The following is a 20,263-nucleotide window of genomic DNA, read 5'->3' as shown; positions in this document are numbered from 1 at the left end:
ATCTGTGTCATAGCTGAAAGGAACATACTGTTATTTTTAGCTTTAATGTCTTTAAATTGTTTGTATTACCAATATCTTACTTCTTACTTGATTACTTCAATAGCAGTGAGAATTTGTTAAGAATATTTTGAGGTGCAGAAGGTACCCTATACTCTAACAACTTTGTCATTGCTAGTACATCTTTATTTTCAATAGATGACGCTGGTGTTTTCTCTGAGGGACTATCTACAGGCAGTCGAAAAACAGAAGAACCATGTGGTTTCACACAGCTCATACACTGCAAAATACAAAGGCTGTTGTGGGCAAGCCTTCGCTTCAAATCACAGACTGTGCAACAGAAGTTTTCAATCGTTTTTCCCTGTTTGCCACAGGAATTACATGTGATACGCCATTTTGCCAGCTTTGAATACATCTTAATCTCATTTGTCCCACATGTCACAAATTACTCTTGTACTGAACGTGAGCATTGCTTGTCATTTTAAGATACGTAAGGATGACAAAGATGGGCAGGGCATGGGAACACCCTCTGAGACTGAACGCTGCTCATCTTTCTTTCATAATAATATGATTAATGTGTTTTGTGGTATCATCCTGCAAATGCTAACTTTTCTGACAATATGCCTTCATACAAAGGTGCGTTATGACAAAGTGATGACAAATCCTTCAGTCATAAACAGCTACCTAAAAGATGGCTGAGCACACAATAAATAAGGGAAAATCGTTTTATTTTGCAGTGTTGCTTTATCTTAGAAAAAAAGGCCAAGTTTATAGAAAACTGATGCTATTCTTGAAAGATTGAGACTTGACAAGAGACAAGATACAGACAGCTGAGCAGTCTACTGCCACGTGCATGAGTGCTTTTGAAGTCATCATACAGAAACCACCTATCATCCAAATCCAAATCTTTGTTGTCTCTTTTGGAGATTTTGCGACTGTTTTTACTTCAGCTGTGGTAACAGAAGGAATGTTTAAACAGATGTGGACAGGTTGCAGGTACCAGCATGTTGCACTATGGCTGAGCTTCAAATAGTAGCTGTTTTAACGTATATATAAAAATTCTGTGCACAAAAACAGATGTATTGTAGCATGTTAGAACTGATAATTAACCTTTTCAGCATTATGTTTAGATTAAAGATAACTGAATTTGTGGCTTGTAAAAACACAGCCCTCAAGGGCTTCCTAAAGTGTCCATTATAAAAAAAGTTTCATTTTTCTTGAGATTGTCCTTTCTTTCTTTCCCAAAACAGCAGCTGAGATGTCATGATAGTTGGCTTTTGCTTAAAGTGACACTTAAATTCAAATGTCAAGTCTGTAGAGACATCTCCTGCTCTAACAGAGACCTGTCAAACTCCCTTTACAGACTCCTCACAACCTCCAGAACACGGTCTATGACTTTACTGCAGGAAGCCAGTGCCAGAAGGCCTCAGCTAGCCAGATCTGCACCAGTTGGAGAAAGAGGGGCAAAGTAGCTGCACCACTGCTGATCTACCACCAGGCTAATCAGATATCTCTGCTTGTAGATAAGACATGGTGTCACACTGACACATTCAAATTGCTTTCATGATGGAGCTAATGCTTCTTCACTGTGCTGCAGTTCACTGGTGTGGATGTTGCAGTTTGGGTCTATGCAAGCTCAAGACCTTTTTGTGCACCCTCTTGTACAGTGCATTAATTCAGTGTAAGTTATGAATTTACTTCATATTAGTTCATTACTAATTTATTAATATTAATTCAGCAAAATGATGTGAAATTTGTGATTTAGCATTGATGTCACATTTCATCAAGAAAGTTGCAGTATAATTAGAAATCTTCATGAGTACATCAGGTCTGGGCTTGGATGCAGACCTGGCTGACAAAATCCACAAGGGGAGCAAAGGACACTTTGCATTCTCTGTGCTTCACCATGTTTCACAGAAAACAGCTTCAATCTGCAAGTGGTGCAGCTGCTTTCAGATGTATGGGCAACCAAAATACTGGGCTGAGGCACATATTAGTTCAAAGGGAGAGCTCTGTGGGCTGTATTGCTTGTGAGCTGCCTGACAGACAAACCTGGAGCAGGTCGCAGGGAGGCTGTGGTTCATCTCTGTGTTGCACTTCCAGCACATCACAGGCAGGCTCAGGCAGGCCCTGAGCAGCATGTGTATGGATGGATCCACGTGCAGACTTCCCAAGGCACAGTCAAACCAAAGCCTCAGATTCATTCTCCCACAATGGCTATACCCTTACTGTACTATATTCTTCATGATTAATTCCCATGGTGTTTTCCCTCCTGCAGCTATGTCCATAAAGGATAGAGAGGACACTTACAAGCTCTTTCTTGTTTCTGTTTAATAGAAGCCAGAGGATTTTTTTTAATTGATTGTCAAAGATAGCTATCATTCATTTTTAAATAGAAACCAAGAAAAGCAGCTTTCAACCTGTATATGGCAAGTTCTAGAAGAAGCCACTGCCCTCCAATGCAAACAGTTGGCTAGGTTCCTGCATTCAGCTGCCCTGATTCAGGAGCTCAGCTATGAGATACTCCTTCTGCTAGGGAGAGACAGGAAGGAAAGTGTTAAACGCCGAGGGTGAGCAGCACCCGCTTTGTTACCGAGTCAACAGAGCAGAGCGGATCCCACAGACAAACCCAGCCTTGCAGCCTCCCCCGGCCCAACTGGTTATTGCTCTGCAGTGGCTCTTACTCATTTGAATTTAGGTGGAGCTGCCTACCTCCCTCCCTCTCGTGTCTGCCCTGATTAAAAAGCTTTTTTTCAGACAGCTTCACGGCGGCTGGCAGGTACGGGTGCTCCTACTCGGGGCGTTTTGCAGAAGCACCCTTTACTTGGTGCGGCTGGGTCAGTAACAGAGTCAGCTCTCCGTGCTCTGCCAGCAAGATGGTGAAGTACGGCCTTGACTACACTCGCTGCAGATGGATCCTACCCCTGCTCCTGGGCATTGGCGTTATCTTTGGCATCATTGCACTGGCGGGCAGGGGCTGGCTGGAGTCACAGACCTTGCCCTATGTGCACCAAGCGTCGCTATGGGAGAGTTGCAGCAGGCCTTCGCAGGGTGGGGAATGGAACTGCGAGTCTCTCATGGGTTATGGTAAGCATTGGCAAGGGCGGCGGGGAGGTCTCTGAAGCAGTGGGTCGCCTTTCCAAGCACATCTTCCCTAAGCTCTCCCAAACATTTCTCCTAATATCTGACCTTGTTTAAGAAGCTGTGGGAGATGGGAACCAGTGCTGAAATACACCAATGCTTTTGAGAAACAGAACAAAGACAGTGTGTCCTCACCTCTGTGCAGAAAGAAACCTGGGTGCTTTAGACCGTGGTTTGCGTAGTACAATAAACACACATGGTAGTGTATGAGTGCAGGAACTGCTATGGCATTTAAGACTTTATTCCTCTTTTAGAAGAAGCCAATAACCTTTCCTCACTAATCACAACTTTCCACACTTAACTACTGCTGAACAAATGTCCAGGCAGCAAGTTGTGGGGGAAGACAATCTTGAGTGTCAGGAAGAAGTTGGGAGGTAAAAATGTATGGTACAAAGATGTCCCCAGGGAGTGTCAGCCTGTAGAATGTTGCTCTAGTAGGTGGGTCGTGTGAATGAACCTTTCCATGATTATGAAAGGAAGCTTTGAGAGAGGAAAAGATTTATACTTCCACTGAACTTTGGCTAACTGTGCTATTAAACAAGTTGACACAAACTGAAAAGTTTTAAACCACTGTGTCTGGGAGACTAAGCCAAGAGAAGGATCATTCTAATTATGCTCTGTTTTTTAGTTGTTTTCTGTATATCTGGTACGTGTCATAGTCTAAAATAAGTTATTGACTGTTAGCCTGAGCCAGGAGAAACACTTGAGCTTATGATTTATGCTGGTACTAATTCAAACTTTAAGGGAGAACATTTTCTCTAAAGCTCAGAATCTCAGCTGCTTTGGCTGAAAATTAATGTAAAACCACTTGTAGATGCAGTCTCAGAGGCTATTTATTACAGCTTTTTAAAATTGTTCTAAAAATGTATCGTCTATGTTCAAATTTTACCTCCTGTGCCCAAAATTGAGCTGTAAAGATTTAACTGTAGCGGGCTTATGTGAATAAAGGGCTCCAGGATAAAACTGGCTCCATCAAGCTTCTTGCCTAGTCCTCCTCTCAATGCTTCTGTGTCAGCTGTTTGGCTGGGATTAAGGCAGTTTGTTGGTTGGAGAGCAGGAGATGGTGATGCCCAGCTCCAAATATGTGTTCATACTGTGAACTGTGGGGGGGAGGGAGGGAGAAAGGCCTGACGTTTCTTACTTAGTATCACCAAAGGATGAGTCCTCGTCCTGCTGTCCAGCTGGCACTGTCTGTGTCACAAATGCCCGTTTTAGCTAGGCAGAAAATTTTCAGAAGTTTCACCATGCTTCTCTTGATAATACAGATGTTTCCAGGTCCTACATGGTTGTTTGGCATTTCACTTCCTTCCTTATTCTGCCTCATTCTTACATGCTTAGATTCTGCAGCTGTATGCACAGTTTCCCACTGGGAAGCATCTAAGGACAAGCCAGCTAGCTCATCCTTCTCATTTTGGACTATCCCACCACCTATGGAGTTGCCACAAATTACAACCTCTGTAAGTCCCATTTTTCTAACATGCTGGACTTAGGACATACATTTCTCCAGAATATGCTCCAGCACATGCTCTGAGGAGTCATCTGACAATCAATAATAATCAATAATAAATCAATAGAAATGCTGTTTGTATGCTGCATGATTGCAGCACACTCTTAATGGGCATGCATATGCCACTTTACCTCATTAAAGACCCAGAAAACCCAGGCAGATGCTCAAAATCTCCCTGGAAAAAAAATCCCAAGTGGAGAAGAAGAACATGGCTGAGATAGTTGTTTAGCCAATGGGACAATAGGTAAGGCTTGATGTAAAAAATAATAAAAAAATAATGTATGTAGGCCAAGTGACAGTGAATTTTCCTTTTCAAGATGATGACCTTCCAATGTAAATCTAGGCTGTTGCAGGTGTGGTTACCCCAGAGTGGTGGGAGGACTGTTAACTTGCCTACCATGGTGAAAAGTCACTGTCGTGGTCTTTTCCAGCCCTGCAAATGCGGGTCCCTACTCTGTCCTAATCCAAGCATGGTGCTGCGGCACTGTACTGCAGAGCTGTTGTCCTTGTGTTTTATCCTTCTGGTTATGTGATTTTCCTACCCATTGTCTGGGAACCAGCACCTCATACAAGAAGATCTGGGCTGAGCCCTCAGGCTGGAGAGGACCCATGTCCTTCCCTTCTCACACAGGTGTGTTAGCAGGTGTGGTAGCATCTGGAAACACCATTTTCTTTACTGCTTCAGGATACCTTTATGAAACACAGAAGAGTAAGGAGGGATTGCAGTTTCTTTTCTCTTTTCTTTTTTTTTTTAATTGAAAAGCAAATGTAGCCAGTTGCATGTCTCTGAGGACTGGTCTCAACTTTGGGCCCTGAGCAGATGGAGGTGCTTTCTAGGCAGATTTCCTTCAGGCTGCTTATCTCCAGAGGTGGGGAGTGTTCAGATCCAGTTCTGCCCACTGTATTTGCTATCATTCTGTCCTTGCTCAGTAGGTGTGGTGTTGGGATATCTCTTCTGAGAGCCCTGTCATTGCTCATGTAGCATGCAAGTGCCTGGTGCTCATCTTGGATTCCACTCAAAAGGCCAGACCATGTAACAGCATCTCGCTTGGAAGTACACTTTGTAAGCATACATCTCACTTGTTTTGCATTAAGACTGATTCTGTATGCCCTGCTGCTAGAACATAAGTTTCTAATAGGTTCCATTTATCCACAAGGTCACAGAAAACAAGCATTCAGTGTCATGTTCTGTGGATATTTATCTTTCTTTTGTGCCAAGCTAAACACCATGCTTGATAAACAAAGTGTAATTACACGCCTTCCTGAGCATGGAGACAAAAGACATGATGTAAATAGCAAGGACAAGAGTATTTTACATTTTCTAGAGATTAATACTTTCATCCCTCCCTCTATCTCACAGTTCCTGTTTGCTTTCCTCTGGGCTTTATTTTCAGCTTCCAAAGCTGGGTAGGTTCTGACATTCAGTCTTACTGTGGGGCTAGTTTCACTGACATACATAGTATGCATGTCTACAACAGCGACTGTTAGTGAATATGCCCAACATGGCTTGGATAGTAAGATATCTTAATCCACCACAGACATCTTCATCTCATTAAAATTAGATCTAATCATAAAGGTCTTGCAAATCGTTCAATATAGTGTGCAAATTCAGATCAATTTTTCCACCTACAGTGTCTATAATACCCCTGCGTCTCTGCTGTTTACCTTAGACCAAAAAAAGTAATATTGAATATCCTTGAGGTTGGTCATGTTTGAAGGAAAGGAAGCTGAATGTTTCATTGTCACTTCCATCGCACCATCAGGAACATTTGGAATCTCCTGAATTGTTCAAGCTGACAGAATTCTGAATGTCACAGGGAAGACAAGAGGCCTACACAGTGGTGCTTTTTTGGAAAGCTAGAGTAACTGCTTCATTGGTGCATTAAGTTTCTGTGCACTAGACTGTTACAAAGACAAAGACTTTGTGGATTGGTAACAGGCATAATATGAAATGTAAGTATTTGGAACATGGCTGAGCTTGCAAAGTGCAGAAGTTAAATCCCTTCATGAAGCTGCCATGGCACTCCTTTTTTTTTCTTGATTTTTTGGCTACATCCCTCTCTTGTACAAGGCGTGTCTCAGACCTGAGACCGTTTTTCAATGTGTAATTTATTCCACTGCAGGCTCTGAAGATGTTTAAACATGTGTGTTCTTGGTTGGGAGGAATAACTGATTTTATTAATCTCAGTATGATGCACAATAAGATGAAAAACTTAGCGGTATTTGTCTCATCTCACGTTTTACTTGTCCCTGCAGCCCTTGTGTGTGCAGATCCTGCCCTCAAAGTAACTGCAAGCTCAGGCCTCTAAAGTAGTTGACTCATTTGGATGGTGCAAATAGAAGTCTTGGAAAAATGTTAGGAAGAAGCATTTTTGCGTGACAAATGAAATCCAGATCATCAATCATTTTCACATTATAGTATCCAAACCCAACCTTTTCATACAATGTTTGGAGTTTATTGCCTGTGGAGAGTAGGAGAAGGTTGAATGATTTTCCCATCTGGAGAGGACACATTTCTTCTCCTTGTTTTCCTAGATAGTGATTAACAATGTTCTATCTCACTCCAATATTATTTTGGACAATGAATGTTAGTGCAATACTGCAAGATCAGATGTCTAGCATAGTATAATAATAGAAAAACATTCATTCAAATATGGCAACAGATGATTATGTCTACAGTGTAAGTGAAGATAGGGAATGTTGCAAAAGGCATTCCCTTTTTTCACTCAAAGAAATAAATATTCTACTGTAATCTCACAAGGACCATACTGATAAGTAGATTTTCTTGTCTGTTTTGCCTTATCAACCTCTTGGATCCAGAGAAGCTTTTGTCACACTGAAACCCCATTTAGTATTCCAGAGGCAGCATGCATGAGTGGAAATTACTTGCCACCTCCCCCTAGCTAATGATACAGCGGTGAGGTATATGGCCTGGCCCCACATCTCCTTCTGGGAAATTACCTTCTTCAGCCAGTGACTCATCACACCTAGGGCACAGGACAGACCAGACAGAAGTTTCCCTGCTGTTGCACTGCCTACATAAAATTATTTTGCTTTGTCCCACGTGCCTAGCAGGGCTGACAGCCAGGCACAGGGAAGCCCTTGCTTGGCTCAGGCTCAAGCAGGTACACTGAGGAGAACGGTACAGAGACATTTCCAGAGAGCTGGACTGAGACACAGCCCACCCTAACAGGGTCTGAGAGGAGAAGCTGGCTGTCCCAATTGTTGCTTGGCATACAGGGGTGTATGCACGTAGAAAAGAAGTGAAGCAAGCATATAATTGTGCTTTGAAGCAGGGCCTGTCTCAAGTCAAAGGGCCATTGTTGCAAACTTTCCCTGAAACCAAAGTTCTGCGCTTAAACTCTTCTAGATGATAGTGATATTCTGATAGATTTGTAAATGTGCCCCTAAATATGGGAAACAAAGGCTGGGGAGGTTTCTGATCAGTCCAAAAAAGACCATGAGAGAGCTGCAGCTAGCTATATTCTCTGTGCATTATCTGATTTACAGGGTAAAGTCTTCACCCTTTTGGTACAGAGGAAAATGAAAACAAAAATTTTTGCTGTTCCTACTTCACATGAGTGTGAAACACTTATATTTATATACACTGATAGTGAGTAATTTTACTGACAGTGTGAAGGGTAGCACATCACTTCCTAAGTCACCAATCTCCTACAAATTACTTTGGACTAACCAGTGAAAAAGGCGATGACAAGATTGGTTACTTAACAACTCATAATATTGAATAGTTATTCAAAACTTAGAACGCTAGAAAACAAGACCTGAATTAAATGTGTTAAACAGCAATGTATTTAAGGGACTCTGACAGAAGAACAAAAGAAAATGTTTGATTTTTCCTCAGTTTGTAGGACAGACTCCATTGTTACTGTAGAGGTATAAAGAAGGGAATCAACCCCAGAGCATTTAATTAGCATGACTGCAATTGCAAATATGCTTTCCCTTGTAATTTTAGGGTTTGTTCTTTTATATATTTAGTGGCAAATTCATTTAATCAGACTCATTTTAAATAGTACTTATACTCTTCAGCAATTAACTCTACAGAACGCAATTGCAGATGGCATCCCACTGTTTATCATCCAGCCTGCACTTTAACAATTACAGTTAAATTGGGTAGGAAAATATCAGTTGTGTGGAGAGTTCTTATCTCCCCATGATGAGCTGAACTGCTGGTGTTGAGGACTTTGCAAAAATCCTCAGTGTTTTGAGTAGTCAGGATTGAAGTCATTGAATGCATGCCATTCACTCACTCAGAGAAAGAATCTGCTGAAAATTGTGGCTATATCCTTATTTCTCTTCAGCACATATCTTCTTTTAGCTTATTGAGGTAATCTGATACAACAAAGCTAAAGTACTCTCGGTAGTCTGAATGGTGATAAGAGCTGCAAGGCTGAATATGAATTCTACTGTAGGATTAAAGAGCCAGATTACTTAAGCAATTACTCAGGAAAAGAAACAAACCTCACTAAATACTGTTATTTTTACATTTTCATTTCTCACTGACAGCTTGTACTGTTCTAAGCAACTTTGAACTTGTTCAGTCAGAAGATGTTTTAATGCCACATTTCTTCTTTGTTAAGCGCTAATACAAGATCTCTCTCGTCAGTCAAAAATTGTGGAGTGAGGATGTCTATGTCTTTGTCAGATGTCTCTGACCATGTCCAATGAAAAATGGGAGTTAAGCGTAAGAAGAATAATACTTGGTGCATATAGAAATGAGATATAAATTCAATATTTTTCAGCCTCAAAAAGCCCTGGGACAATCAAACTTAAAAGGAGCTTTTTGGAAAGGTTCTGCCCTGCTTTTTCAATTCCAAGTTCTAGTTCATAGCCTATGTTGTCACAGAAATTTATTATGTTTAACTCACATATCTTTTAACCATATTATAGCTCAAGAGTAGTTAGGAAGCAGATTTATCTTGCTACTATGCATATGTACTGATTTATCAATACCCTGCCTGTATCATTTATTTGATCTTGCCCACCCCCATATACACATTCAAGTTTAAGTCATCCTATTTTAGTTTAAAAGAAGTAGGAAAAGTAAGAGGAAACCCATTGTAGTATTAAACAGTATAAAATTAAACTGAGATCCCAAAATATTCGTAGCATATGCAACTGCTTCTGAAGATAATGTGAGCTAGGGGTATTCCCTGACTCTCCCCTGGTCTAACCTTTAATTTTGAGACACTATGTGCATATTAATTTAATAGCTAACTTACTCACTCGGTGATTCCTTTGATGACAGTGCTACACCTTCTGCCTCTTCTGCCTCCCTAGCGCTAAGTAAGCATTGAGGAGAAGCCCTCATTAATACAGGATTTGCAGAAGCCAGCATCGAAGTCAAGCTTGTACATGTCTGGGCTTATGAGGAGATGAATTTGAGCCACTCCCTCAAGCCTAACTGCTCCCCACCTCAAAATCCAAGTCAGGATAGCTCCTAAACTGGATTGCTTTCCTCAGTAAGAGAAGAGGTTTTCAGAAGTACATAAAGCCTTGAACTCAGGTCTTGCCTCTATATGTTCATTACTGAAGTCGGTGGTTGGAAGTTAATAGTTATTTGCTTTAAATGAGTTAAAGTTCACCAAGCTGAACTGAAATGTTACCTTAGCCCTAAGCTATAGTTAAGATACTGCCTTCTGCTAATATATATTGTGTTTTACTGATATGTGGTCTGTGCATGAAGGTTCTTTACCTTACTGTTTTCATTTAAAGATGTTATTATATGATAATTGGAAGACCTGATTCTTTCCCATTTGTATGATGGGACCTGCTACTAACCACTGAAAAACTTTAGCAATGGAATTATGCAGTATGAATCTAAGTAGGTCATTCTCTGCCACAGTGGTTGACTCTCAGGTAACGGCAAGCTCAAAGATTTACATGGTTTCCCCTCATATAAAAATGGCTTGCATATCATAAGATAATATTCTGTTATTAAATGAGAAATCCGTATTGACTGCCAATAAATTCTGAAGTAATGCTGAGGGAAAGAGCAGAGTCACTAAAAAGGGTATCAAAAAGAACTGCATATTTTGTATTCTACTTCAGGCTTAACACACACACAAAAGAACAGAGAAGAACAACCAGTACTGGCCTGCCAAGGGAAAGATACACAAAAATCAGTTGTTTTAAGAACAGTTCAGATGCAATGAAGAGCACCAGAGGATAGAAACTCAGAGAATAATACACATCCAATCATGCCTTTGATTTTTTTTCCCCATTTTATTCTGTTTGTAAATTATCCTTGGCTAATATGTTATTTTCTTCATTTTTATATCTTTTATTTTAAGTTATATTCAGTCAGTAGCTTTCAGTCTGCATATATTGTTTATTTATGAGAAGCTACTTTCAAAACTTTCTGATTGGGTTTTAGCTGTACACACACACACAGTCTAGTATTTCATAATCAACTCATGTTATCAGCAGATGCTTGCAGAACGTTTTCAAAGAGAGCATCAAATTTTCTTATAGTTTGATTATTACAGGTTACCTGATTATAACTATCAGAAGACACGATTTTGTGCCTGCAGTTTTAAAAGGAAATTCTGACTATGCCACTTAACTTGGAGTCCTGTATGGCAGTGGCTTATATATACAATAACAGCTCTTAAGCCTTCTGCTGATAAACTGGATTAATGACTTTGACGGGTCAGATGGAAGAAAAGGAGGTATAAACTAGGAGAATGCTTTCAGTTTAATTTATCATTTCAATGGAAACAAATCAAGGAGTCCAGAGTTCGCCACACCCTGATGAAAAACGTCAGGTTGAGAAATCCGAGTGAGTTCAGCTTTGTTTTCAAAATAATGCTCTTTCCCTTTAATCAGACAGTCATAAAACAGGTTGAGCTCTACAAACTCAGTCTAGAAACATTCTCATTACGTACAACATAGAGATGAATCACCGGCATGGCAGATTTTAGTTCTTGTAAGAATTGCTATGTAAGACAGGAGCTAGAACAGTAGGATTTGTGTTTCTCTCCCCTGATCCTGTGAGGGATAACAAAGTAAATGTTGTTGTTTTCAAGGCAATCTTGCTTTTTTCTCTCCTTTGCATTCAAACTGTCGTCCCTAAAATTGCTGCACAATTCACTGCAGAGGCTGATGTGATAACATGATCAGCTGGCAAGAATGTGTCAGTAATTTGTTGATTTCTGCAAGCTGACAAAAAACTGATTTTCTTTCTAATGCTATTTGTGTATTTAGATTCAAGCTAGGAGGAAAATTTGAATAAACATATTCTTACTGATTTAACTAGAAGTACTCCTGAAGTTTCGAGGTTCCTTTCAGAAAATATGAACTCAGAGACACTCAGTAGTTTGTGTCACTTGGGGGTACCACATCAAGAAAGACATGAGAACAACATCGTAAATGTTTTCTCACATCCTTGAGTATACATGGCATATACAGTGAAATTAGAGAAATTTGTTGTTATCATGAGAGAAGTAGGCTTCACATGTTATTTTTAAGGCACTGCTGGGAGCACAAAACACATGGCAAGCTAAGAACAGCAGAGGTAGTGGTCCTAAGTTTTGACTTGGCTTACTGCTGAGCAAGGAAGTTTGCTTCCTTATGTGTAAACCATGAGCAGTGTTTGCACTTTGGGAAAATACACGAGTATGAAATCAGGAAGACAGGAAATTGGAGACACTCTTAGTCTTGGATTTCTCATAGTCAACCAGCTTCCATATGGTTGCAGTCAACAAGAGGATATTCAAAATATGTTTAGATGGAAGGATACAAGAGGAAGTCATGCTACTTCTGAACTAACTTAGCTTTGATAGCACTGTAATAAAGCTGTGTTATTATTAAACAGTCTCAGCTAATTATCTTGCTCACAAGCTACAGCAAGATCTGCTTGGGCATGGGTGGACTCCTTCTGTTCTCTAAATTAGCTGAGATTCTCCTCACACAGCAATGAGTATTAGATGGAGGGCACTTATTTTCATTTTGCAGTAGTCACATATGGTTGCATTCATGGTGGGTTGTTTGGACTTTCAGAAGTCATTACTGACTCATGCACAAGACACTGTACACAGAAACACTTTTTCCTCTGCTTTAGATGGGCATGAAAATGGGTGGCTGTTTTGCTTGTTAGATTGCATGGTCTTGTTGTAAGGCCTTTACTGTAAGACAGGATTGCTCAGAAAATTGCCAGCTAAAAGGAGCTGAAGAAAGGATGCTGTATTACCTCCCACAAACTCTCTCACAGTGTTCATTTGCATTTTTTTCAGCTGACAGAGGAGGCAAAAAGGGTGAAGTAGGATGAAAATGCAAGTGTTGCAGTATCCTTAAGGTTTTCCAGGACTCTTGCATAAATACACATTTCTTTTCTAACTAACATATTTTAACTACTAAACTGCTAAATCATCACTTCCAGTTGGAGGACATAAGAAAACAGTTCCCACAAGTTCCTGAATATGTTCACTGATCTAGCTTGATGTCATTTAACCTGCTGTTCCTTCTGTCTCTATTTCTGATTTTATGACAGGGGTCTTTCAGCTTTCAACTGCTCTCCCTCTAGAGTCAAGTGTTTGTTAAGTTGACATTGCATCCACGATAATTCTATGATCTGGATTTCTTATTTTCATGAAAAAAAGATTTGCAGTTATAAAAATTACTTATGCTTTAACTTTTGCTTTATGTTAAAGAAAAATATAAAGAAAAATAAGACAATATTTGGGACCAGCTTAGCTGTTTGGTTGCAATTAAATCATTTCCTAAAAGCATTCAAAAGTGATTCCTAATAAAAATGCTTGTTCTGAACAAAGTATTTTGCAGCCCGTGGAGAAACCTTGGGGAGGGTGCTGCTGCTCAGCATCACAAGGATTCTATTCTTGAGCTAAGGCTTTGAGATTGCTCAGGAGATGCAGAAGATATTTTGTGGTTGTAATGGCTGGAATTGCACATTCTCCATCAGTTTTTTCTGATCAATGAAATTCTTCTAATTCTGGCATTTCTGAGGAACTGTAATTACTAGTTATATTGGTAAAGACACTAAGGTACTCTAGTTCTGTCTGACACAAGGAAAAATAAATACTTCAGAAACAAAAATAGTTGCAATTGTACCCACATAAAGTTTTGCTACCTTTTACCTCAGGGAAGCAAGGTGTTTGCATACTGTGGTCTCAGACTACTAAAAAGTACTGCTTAAAAAGACCAGACAAAGCCGGGTTCCTCAAAAAAAAACAACAACAACTCATTACAGTGGCTCTCCTATGGAAGCCTATTGCCTTACAGGAGCTGTATACTGGTTTTCTTCCAACTCTGAGTTACATTTTTTTTTCTTTTTAAATATGTCATGAAATTGGCTGTTACATGATTAAGCAGTGAGTCCTAAAGATGTAGGCATCCTGTAGAGAGCAAGTCTCTTCTTGAGATACATCCAGTGCCCTGCAGGCTGGGCATACACCCAATCTGCTTGCATAAAGTCACAGCACTTGTAATACTACTTCAGGAAAAACACCTGAGCAAGGCTAAAGGAGGAGTGAGATGACAGCATGGGCATGGTACCACCACACTTTGCTGTGGCCATCAGGTCCCCTCTGAGCCCTTAGCTTGGTGAATGCTGCCAGCTGCTGGATGGTAACTGTCAGCAGCTCCTCAAGCAAGGCTTTGGTAGGTCAGCTGAGGTGCTCCTCTTCCAAGCTAGACCTTGCTTTTCCAAGCTGTGTGCTATACCTTTGTGCCTTCTCTAAACTCCCCAAGAAAAGAGTTCGAGCTAAAACACCAAGCTAGGTACTAAGATACAGTCACAGCTTTGCTATCTCTTCATTTTTTCTCAGGCAGCTGCCTGTGTACAAGAAGAATAATACAGTTGACATGTCTTCCAAAGCAAATGGAAACCCTTTGGCATAAGGAAGAAAAGAGAAATAACATAAAACATAAAATGTAGTGCAGTGGCTAGAAGGGAGCAGAAGTCATAGAGCAGAAAAGAATGACAAGAAGTCAACAGAAAGATAGATTGGTTTTGATGGGTCAGTGGAAACAAAAGTAAAGATGGAAATTCTTTAACCAAAAGGGCTGGGGTGGCATCAGCACTACCAGCCAGGTGAGGTAAGTGGTTGTCCCACTCAGCTCTATGCTGTCTGACCTCACCTCCAGCACTGGATGCAGGCTTTGGTGCCACCATACATGAAAGACGTAAAAATATTAGAGAGCATCCAAAGGAGGGCTATGAAGAAAGTGAAAGGTCTGTAGGATACGATGTGAAGTGCAGCCAAGATCCCCTGTCTTGCTGGAGCTGTGTCAGGGGATGGCCAGGGTGTTAGGAAAAGGTTCTTCGCTAGAGGGTGGTGGGCATGGAACAGGCTGCCCAGGGCAGTGGTCAGGGCCCCAAGCTACCAGAGTTCAAGAAGCATTTGAACAGTGCTCTCAGATACGGGGTTTGGATTTTGGGTGGTGCTGTGTGGAGCCAGGGGTTGGACATGGCGATCCCTTTGGGTTTCTTTCAACTCCCAACAAACCTGTACTCTATGATTCTATGACCTCCTTAGGCCTACCTGAGGAAAATTCTTGGTACAAGACTGCAAGGGAAGCTCTGCTGGACTGGAGACAATCTTTTGTGTGGGAGAAGTTGCACCACAACCATTTACTACTTATGACCAATGCAGTTGCTATTACTGAGGATAATGCACTGTAAAGTATTGGCTTCTGCTTCAGTCCTGAGTGTCATCAGTGACATTTCCTTTGCTCCTTGTGTAGTACAAGTTGAATTACAAGCAAAGGGAAGGCTATTTATTATGTAATTAGCAAATGATTTAACCTGAAATATTACTGATGTAGTAAGAGGTTCTATTGCAGCATAAACAAGCAGCCACGTTTCACATAAAAGACACCAATCTTTCTGTTCCTTCAACAGTTTTTGGCTTTAAAGCTGTTGGTTTTAAAGCTTTTCCAAGCTCCCCTGGACCAAAGATCAGATGGAATGGCCAACGGCTCCATAACTGCAAATCTTTCAGCCCTCAAGCTGTCAAAGAGAAAGTAGGGAAAAGAACAAATAACACGCTCAGAACAAGATTCTTCATTCCACTTCAGCAAGTTAATGTTAACATGTATTTTTTGCCTACTCCTACCTGATTATTCTTGAAATCTTTAGATGGCAGAAATTCAGGACAGCTCATTCTTCCATAGTGCAAAGAAAGCTTTTGCTAGGTATGCTAGGGAACGAAGACCATGAATTCTCATGCGAAAGATAAAACAAATTAGGTATTACTTTTTTCAAGAAATTCTGAGTGATTGTGGGTTGGACTCAATGGTCCCTGTGGGTCCCTTCCAACATGATATATTCTGTGATTCAAAGAAGATAGGTGCTTTAGAAAGTTGAATAAATCGAAACTATTGTTTTATTGTCAGCCTAATGGTGCTGGTCAAGCTGCTGATCAGTACTTCTAATGTCAGAAGTATGAACAGCACTGATGGAGTATGTATTGAGAATGTGAACTGGCAGTGTTTGGCACATTCAGTACAGTTTTCTGATTGAAGCAGTCAGCTTAGTAGGTTTTTGAATACTAGAAATTTCAAGGACCTTGGTTTCATAACTAATCTTTAGTGAACAATGAGCACCACATTTGAGTTATAACAATCACCAGGTTTGTTTGGGCTGTGGTAATTTTACAGCCTTAACATTATATGCATTTGATTAGAAGCAAATACCTTGCAAACACATAGTGCAGGTGAGGGGTGAAGTCCATAAATGCCCAGCAGAATTTAACTGCTTATTCTATTTACATACACAATTTTAGAAGTGTCAAAGTAGGCTTGGTACAATTAAGAGACAATTGGATCTTTTTGAGCAGTTGTCACCCCTCAAGATTTAAAATATTGAAAAAATAATATTTTTTTCAGTTGTTATTCCAGAGCCATGTGCTTAGCTCTGACATGTTGTAACATAAATATATATAAGTTGAAAACGAAGTTATTTCTATCCTGAACAGGTTTTTCAAAACAGAACAGTTCTAATGTTGGAACAAAAGGAGAGGTTGAAGTTTTCTACAAAACAGACTCAAAATCCTTAGGTTCTCAGAGTTACATGAAGGATAAAAAGGCAGAAATTTCTGAATCTTGATATTTATGGTGTATTGCCATACTTTTAGATTTGCGTGCCAGAGTGATAGTGCTTGTATTTATTTTTTTAAGGGAGAACGTAATTAATTTCCGGGATGGTCTAACTCTCCTGGTTCGTGCAGAATGCTGCTGGTTTTACGGCATCTGCTGAGGTAATGATATTTATTCTTGGAGTGTCCACTATTTAATCTCTCAGTCAGTTTTTGCTCAATTCTTAATGGTTAAACCTTAATAGGAAGCGTATATACAAGCCCCATTTCTTTCTGTAGGACTGGTCAAAGATTGTGTACTTATAGACTTTGTGCTTTATGAATGATTTCTGTTGGGTCTAAAATGTTCATCTCCAAGAGGAAAGAAAGTTTCCATGCTTTTCCTCTTGGGAGTTCCTTTCTGTGTTTGTTTAAAATTAGCATTTCATTATAAGCCAGAGAAAAACACATCTTTTTTTTCATTCTAATATGCTTTCCTTCTGGTTTCAGCTTGGGGAAGAGCTGCAGCTGCCACATACCTTGTTGGCTTCATTCTCCTTGTCATCTGTTTTGCTCTGGCCATCATAGCGTTTGCCATTGATACACTTCGGTTCAACTTCATAAGAGGGATTGGAGGCTTGCTTTTTGTTGCCGGTAAGACAATACATGAAGCAAAGTTTAGCTCATGCAGATACACTAGAACTGGTATTTTCCTTATCTGCTTCTATGCTCAGTTCTCTGTCAGTATGCATTTGAACTCTCAATGAAAAATAACATAAAATCAGCCATGGCAGTGGATCAATTTCCAAATCCTCCAAAACATGGGTGGATTTAGCTGCAACTATTATGGAGGTGAGCAGTGTGATTGGTGTAAGCTTAATCCACTTTTTCCCTCCTGTTTCTTCAGCTGTGTTCTCCGTCATGGGCCTGGTCATTTATCCAGTGAAGTTCTCCAGTGAAATTGAAATGACAGGAATCAATATGTTCAGCTGGGCCTACGGCTTTGGCTGGACCACTGCCATTATGGAAATATGCTTGGGATTCTTCTTCTGCTGCCTTCCTAACTATGAAGATCAAATCTTGGGTAATGTGAAGCCCACATATTTTTACTCTTCCCCATAAACACCAGGAAAAATATATTTGTATTCAAGAGATATCTGACTGACCATCTACATTTTCCAGAATAGTATCATCAGATGGAGTAGAAAAGGTTGGAAACTTTTAAAATACGTACAGAAAAACAGTACTGGCATTTTACAATAAAGTTATTTACTATTTTTCTGAACTTTCGTATCTGATGTGGATTGCTTAGAAGATTAATTTTAAAATTAAAAAATCCTTGTGTTTCCTCATTCATTCCCATGAATGTGGGTGCATATGGATTCCATCAAATCTTATATGCTTTTACATTTCCAATTAAATTCAGAAAAGAAACTATCAGTAAAGAAAACAACACATACCGTCTTTCTGAAGAAAATTAGCTCACAGAAATCCCATTTTTTATGTTTCAATTTTCTCTAACCTGAAGATTTTTCAAGAAACCAAATGCCTTAATCTACTGACTGTCAGAGCAGCAAATTAGTTAGCCAGCACTCCATGACTTTCCATCCAGTTTTGCATTCATTCACTTAAACTGTAGGGCTACAGGTCAAGAGAGACCCCCACTACCAAAGCTAGCATCCTGATTTTCACCCATCCATTTGGAATGTAAGCATTTATTTCTGAATGTTAGCACCAGTAAGCTAAGACCACCAGTAATCCAAGCACCCTCCAAAATTCTGGCATTCTGTTGTTGGTGCCAGCACAGAGCAGGCAAAATAAAGGGGATTTCCAGACATTTCTACAACCTACAGATCTGATTTGAAGAGGCAACTTGTTCAAATTTTTTTCATGGGCCTCTGCCCCTTTGATCAGCTGTATCAAAATCTATGGCTTTAGGAAGCTCTGTTTTATTGTTCCAGATATTTTATTCAGGATAAAAGAGTCAGGAATGAATTATGCAGAGGTATAAGCCACTCAGCAGCCTGGCACACCTGAGGTGTGGGCCTGGAGCACTGTGATTCGAGGTATCAAACTTTTGCCAAAAGGCCCTTTTCATTAATTTGAAGTTTATAAGTGTTCTAAAAGTAGAGATTGTATACTGTAATGTGTGTAAATACCAACTAATAGTAAGACTGTCACATATAAGATACCTTTCAGTATCTTATATTCAACAGCGCTGCAAGCCTGGGTATATTGAAAGCAATGAGGTATACTCAATAAACTGCTGGCTTCTGTATTGCTAACCCTAGCTTTGTAATACTCAATGTCTTGCTTTCTGTAAAGAGAACTCCTACTGAAATCTTTAACTAGACAGAATTATTATCTTGTAATACATGTGCAATTTTGTAACTGTACTTTGGAAAGTGTCCTGCCAAATGTTCTTCACTGCAAAGAATGAGAGAATTTTTTTTTTAGTAAAGCCTCTAAGTAGCTAAAATTAATAAAGACACAGGCTTTTATCTTCTTTTTTCTTTTTTTTTTTTTTAATATATTTTATTCATCCTCTTTTTTTTTTTTAATGCAATTAACTCCATTTAATTTTATGGGGTGACTCCTGACTTAGATCAATAAATATGAGAGATGTATCAGGCTCATATGGAGTGCCTTTGTGACAGGGATAGGCTAGAAAAAAGCTTGCAAATACATTAAGAAGATATTTCCTAGTTGTAAAAAAAAAGAAAATAAAATAAACACAGTTGGGATAACAGTTTGTATAAAATGTCTTCCAATTCTTTATGTAATGTTACCTGTCCAGGAAAAGAAAATCTTAACTCTTTCCATTATGCTTATTATACCTAATAAATGATGGTATCTATGTGTTGTTTCAAAACTGAGTCTTCGATTTTGTTGTCTGCCAAGAAGAAGAAAGCATGGAGTCTCCCAGGGTATTCTCTTCTAAGGCACCATATTGGAGCATCTGTGTGTAGTGGATGGATTTGATAGGGGAGAGTAATTTAAAGATCTTACATTAAGATATCTTGTTCTGCTCTTCAGTTGACTGTATCCTGGGGCCTCATTCATATTCATATGAGAATAGTGATTTTGCTCTGTTGAATTGATGGTCCACATGGAGACAAGTAACTATATGCGTGGTTCTGTACTACAGTGTGTTACAGCTTGTTTTAGTGTGGGAGACAATGTTCTTATGTTCAGCAAATAGGAAGGCTGTGTCCTGTGGTCCTGCTCAGTGCTTTTGGATGTGTCAGTCCCTTGAGGAAGCAAAGGTGAACTTGAGCAATCACTGACTGTATTTATAGTTTCTTTCCCATTAGCTGAATGTTGACCCAATATCTGGAGGTGGAGAAAGATGCACAAAACAAGGTTTAGGAGTATGACTCCAACCTTGTTGTAAGAGCAGAGCATAATTAAAAGGCAAAGAAAATCATAGTGACAGATCATGTCCCCTCCTCCCTTCTCTCCTTTGCTGCTCTCAGCAGCTTCATCATCTCCTCCTTCCACTCCCTAAAGGCAGCAAAGCAGTATCAGGGCTGGTGATGATGGCTCTGTGGGATGCAGCCCCAGC

At 39.8% G+C, this 20,263-nt stretch overlaps 1 protein-coding gene across 1 annotated transcript; it reads left to right on the top strand.

Moving 5' to 3' along the window:
* Nucleotides 1-2,730: 2,730 nt before the first annotated feature.
* LOC125689152 (p53 apoptosis effector related to PMP-22-like) lies at nucleotides 2,731-19,476 on the top strand. The gene is made up of 3 exons (XM_048935995.1): nucleotides 2,731-3,084; nucleotides 17,209-17,352; nucleotides 17,606-19,476. Exons 1-3 carry the CDS (start codon nucleotides 2,874-2,876, stop codon nucleotides 17,818-17,820), a joined length of 570 nt encoding a protein of 189 aa, XP_048791952.1. The 5' UTR covers nucleotides 2,731-2,873; the 3' UTR covers nucleotides 17,821-19,476.
* Nucleotides 19,477-20,263: the final 787 nt, after the last annotated feature.

Source organism: Lagopus muta, chromosome 2 (genome assembly GCF_023343835.1).
Source record: "Lagopus muta isolate bLagMut1 chromosome 2, bLagMut1 primary, whole genome shotgun sequence".
NCBI classification, from domain to species: Eukaryota; Metazoa; Chordata; class Aves; order Galliformes; family Phasianidae; genus Lagopus; species Lagopus muta.
This window is presented reverse-complemented; position numbering and strand designations above follow the sequence as displayed.

What these genes read in the sequence shown, in the direction of transcription:
- LOC125689152 (XM_048935995.1), top strand. Translation starts at nt 2,874, where the DNA reads ATGGTGAAGTACGGCCTTGACTACACTCGCTGCAGATGGATCCTACCC. An exon ending in CGAGTCTCTCATGGGTTATG is followed by an intron (nt 3,085 to 17,208) that starts GTAAGCATTGGC and finishes TTCTGGTTTCAG; the next exon opens with CTTGGGGAAGAGCTGCAGCT. An exon ending in AGGCTTGCTTTTTGTTGCCG is followed by an intron (nt 17,353 to 17,605) that starts GTAAGACAATAC and finishes CTGTTTCTTCAG; the next exon opens with CTGTGTTCTCCGTCATGGGC.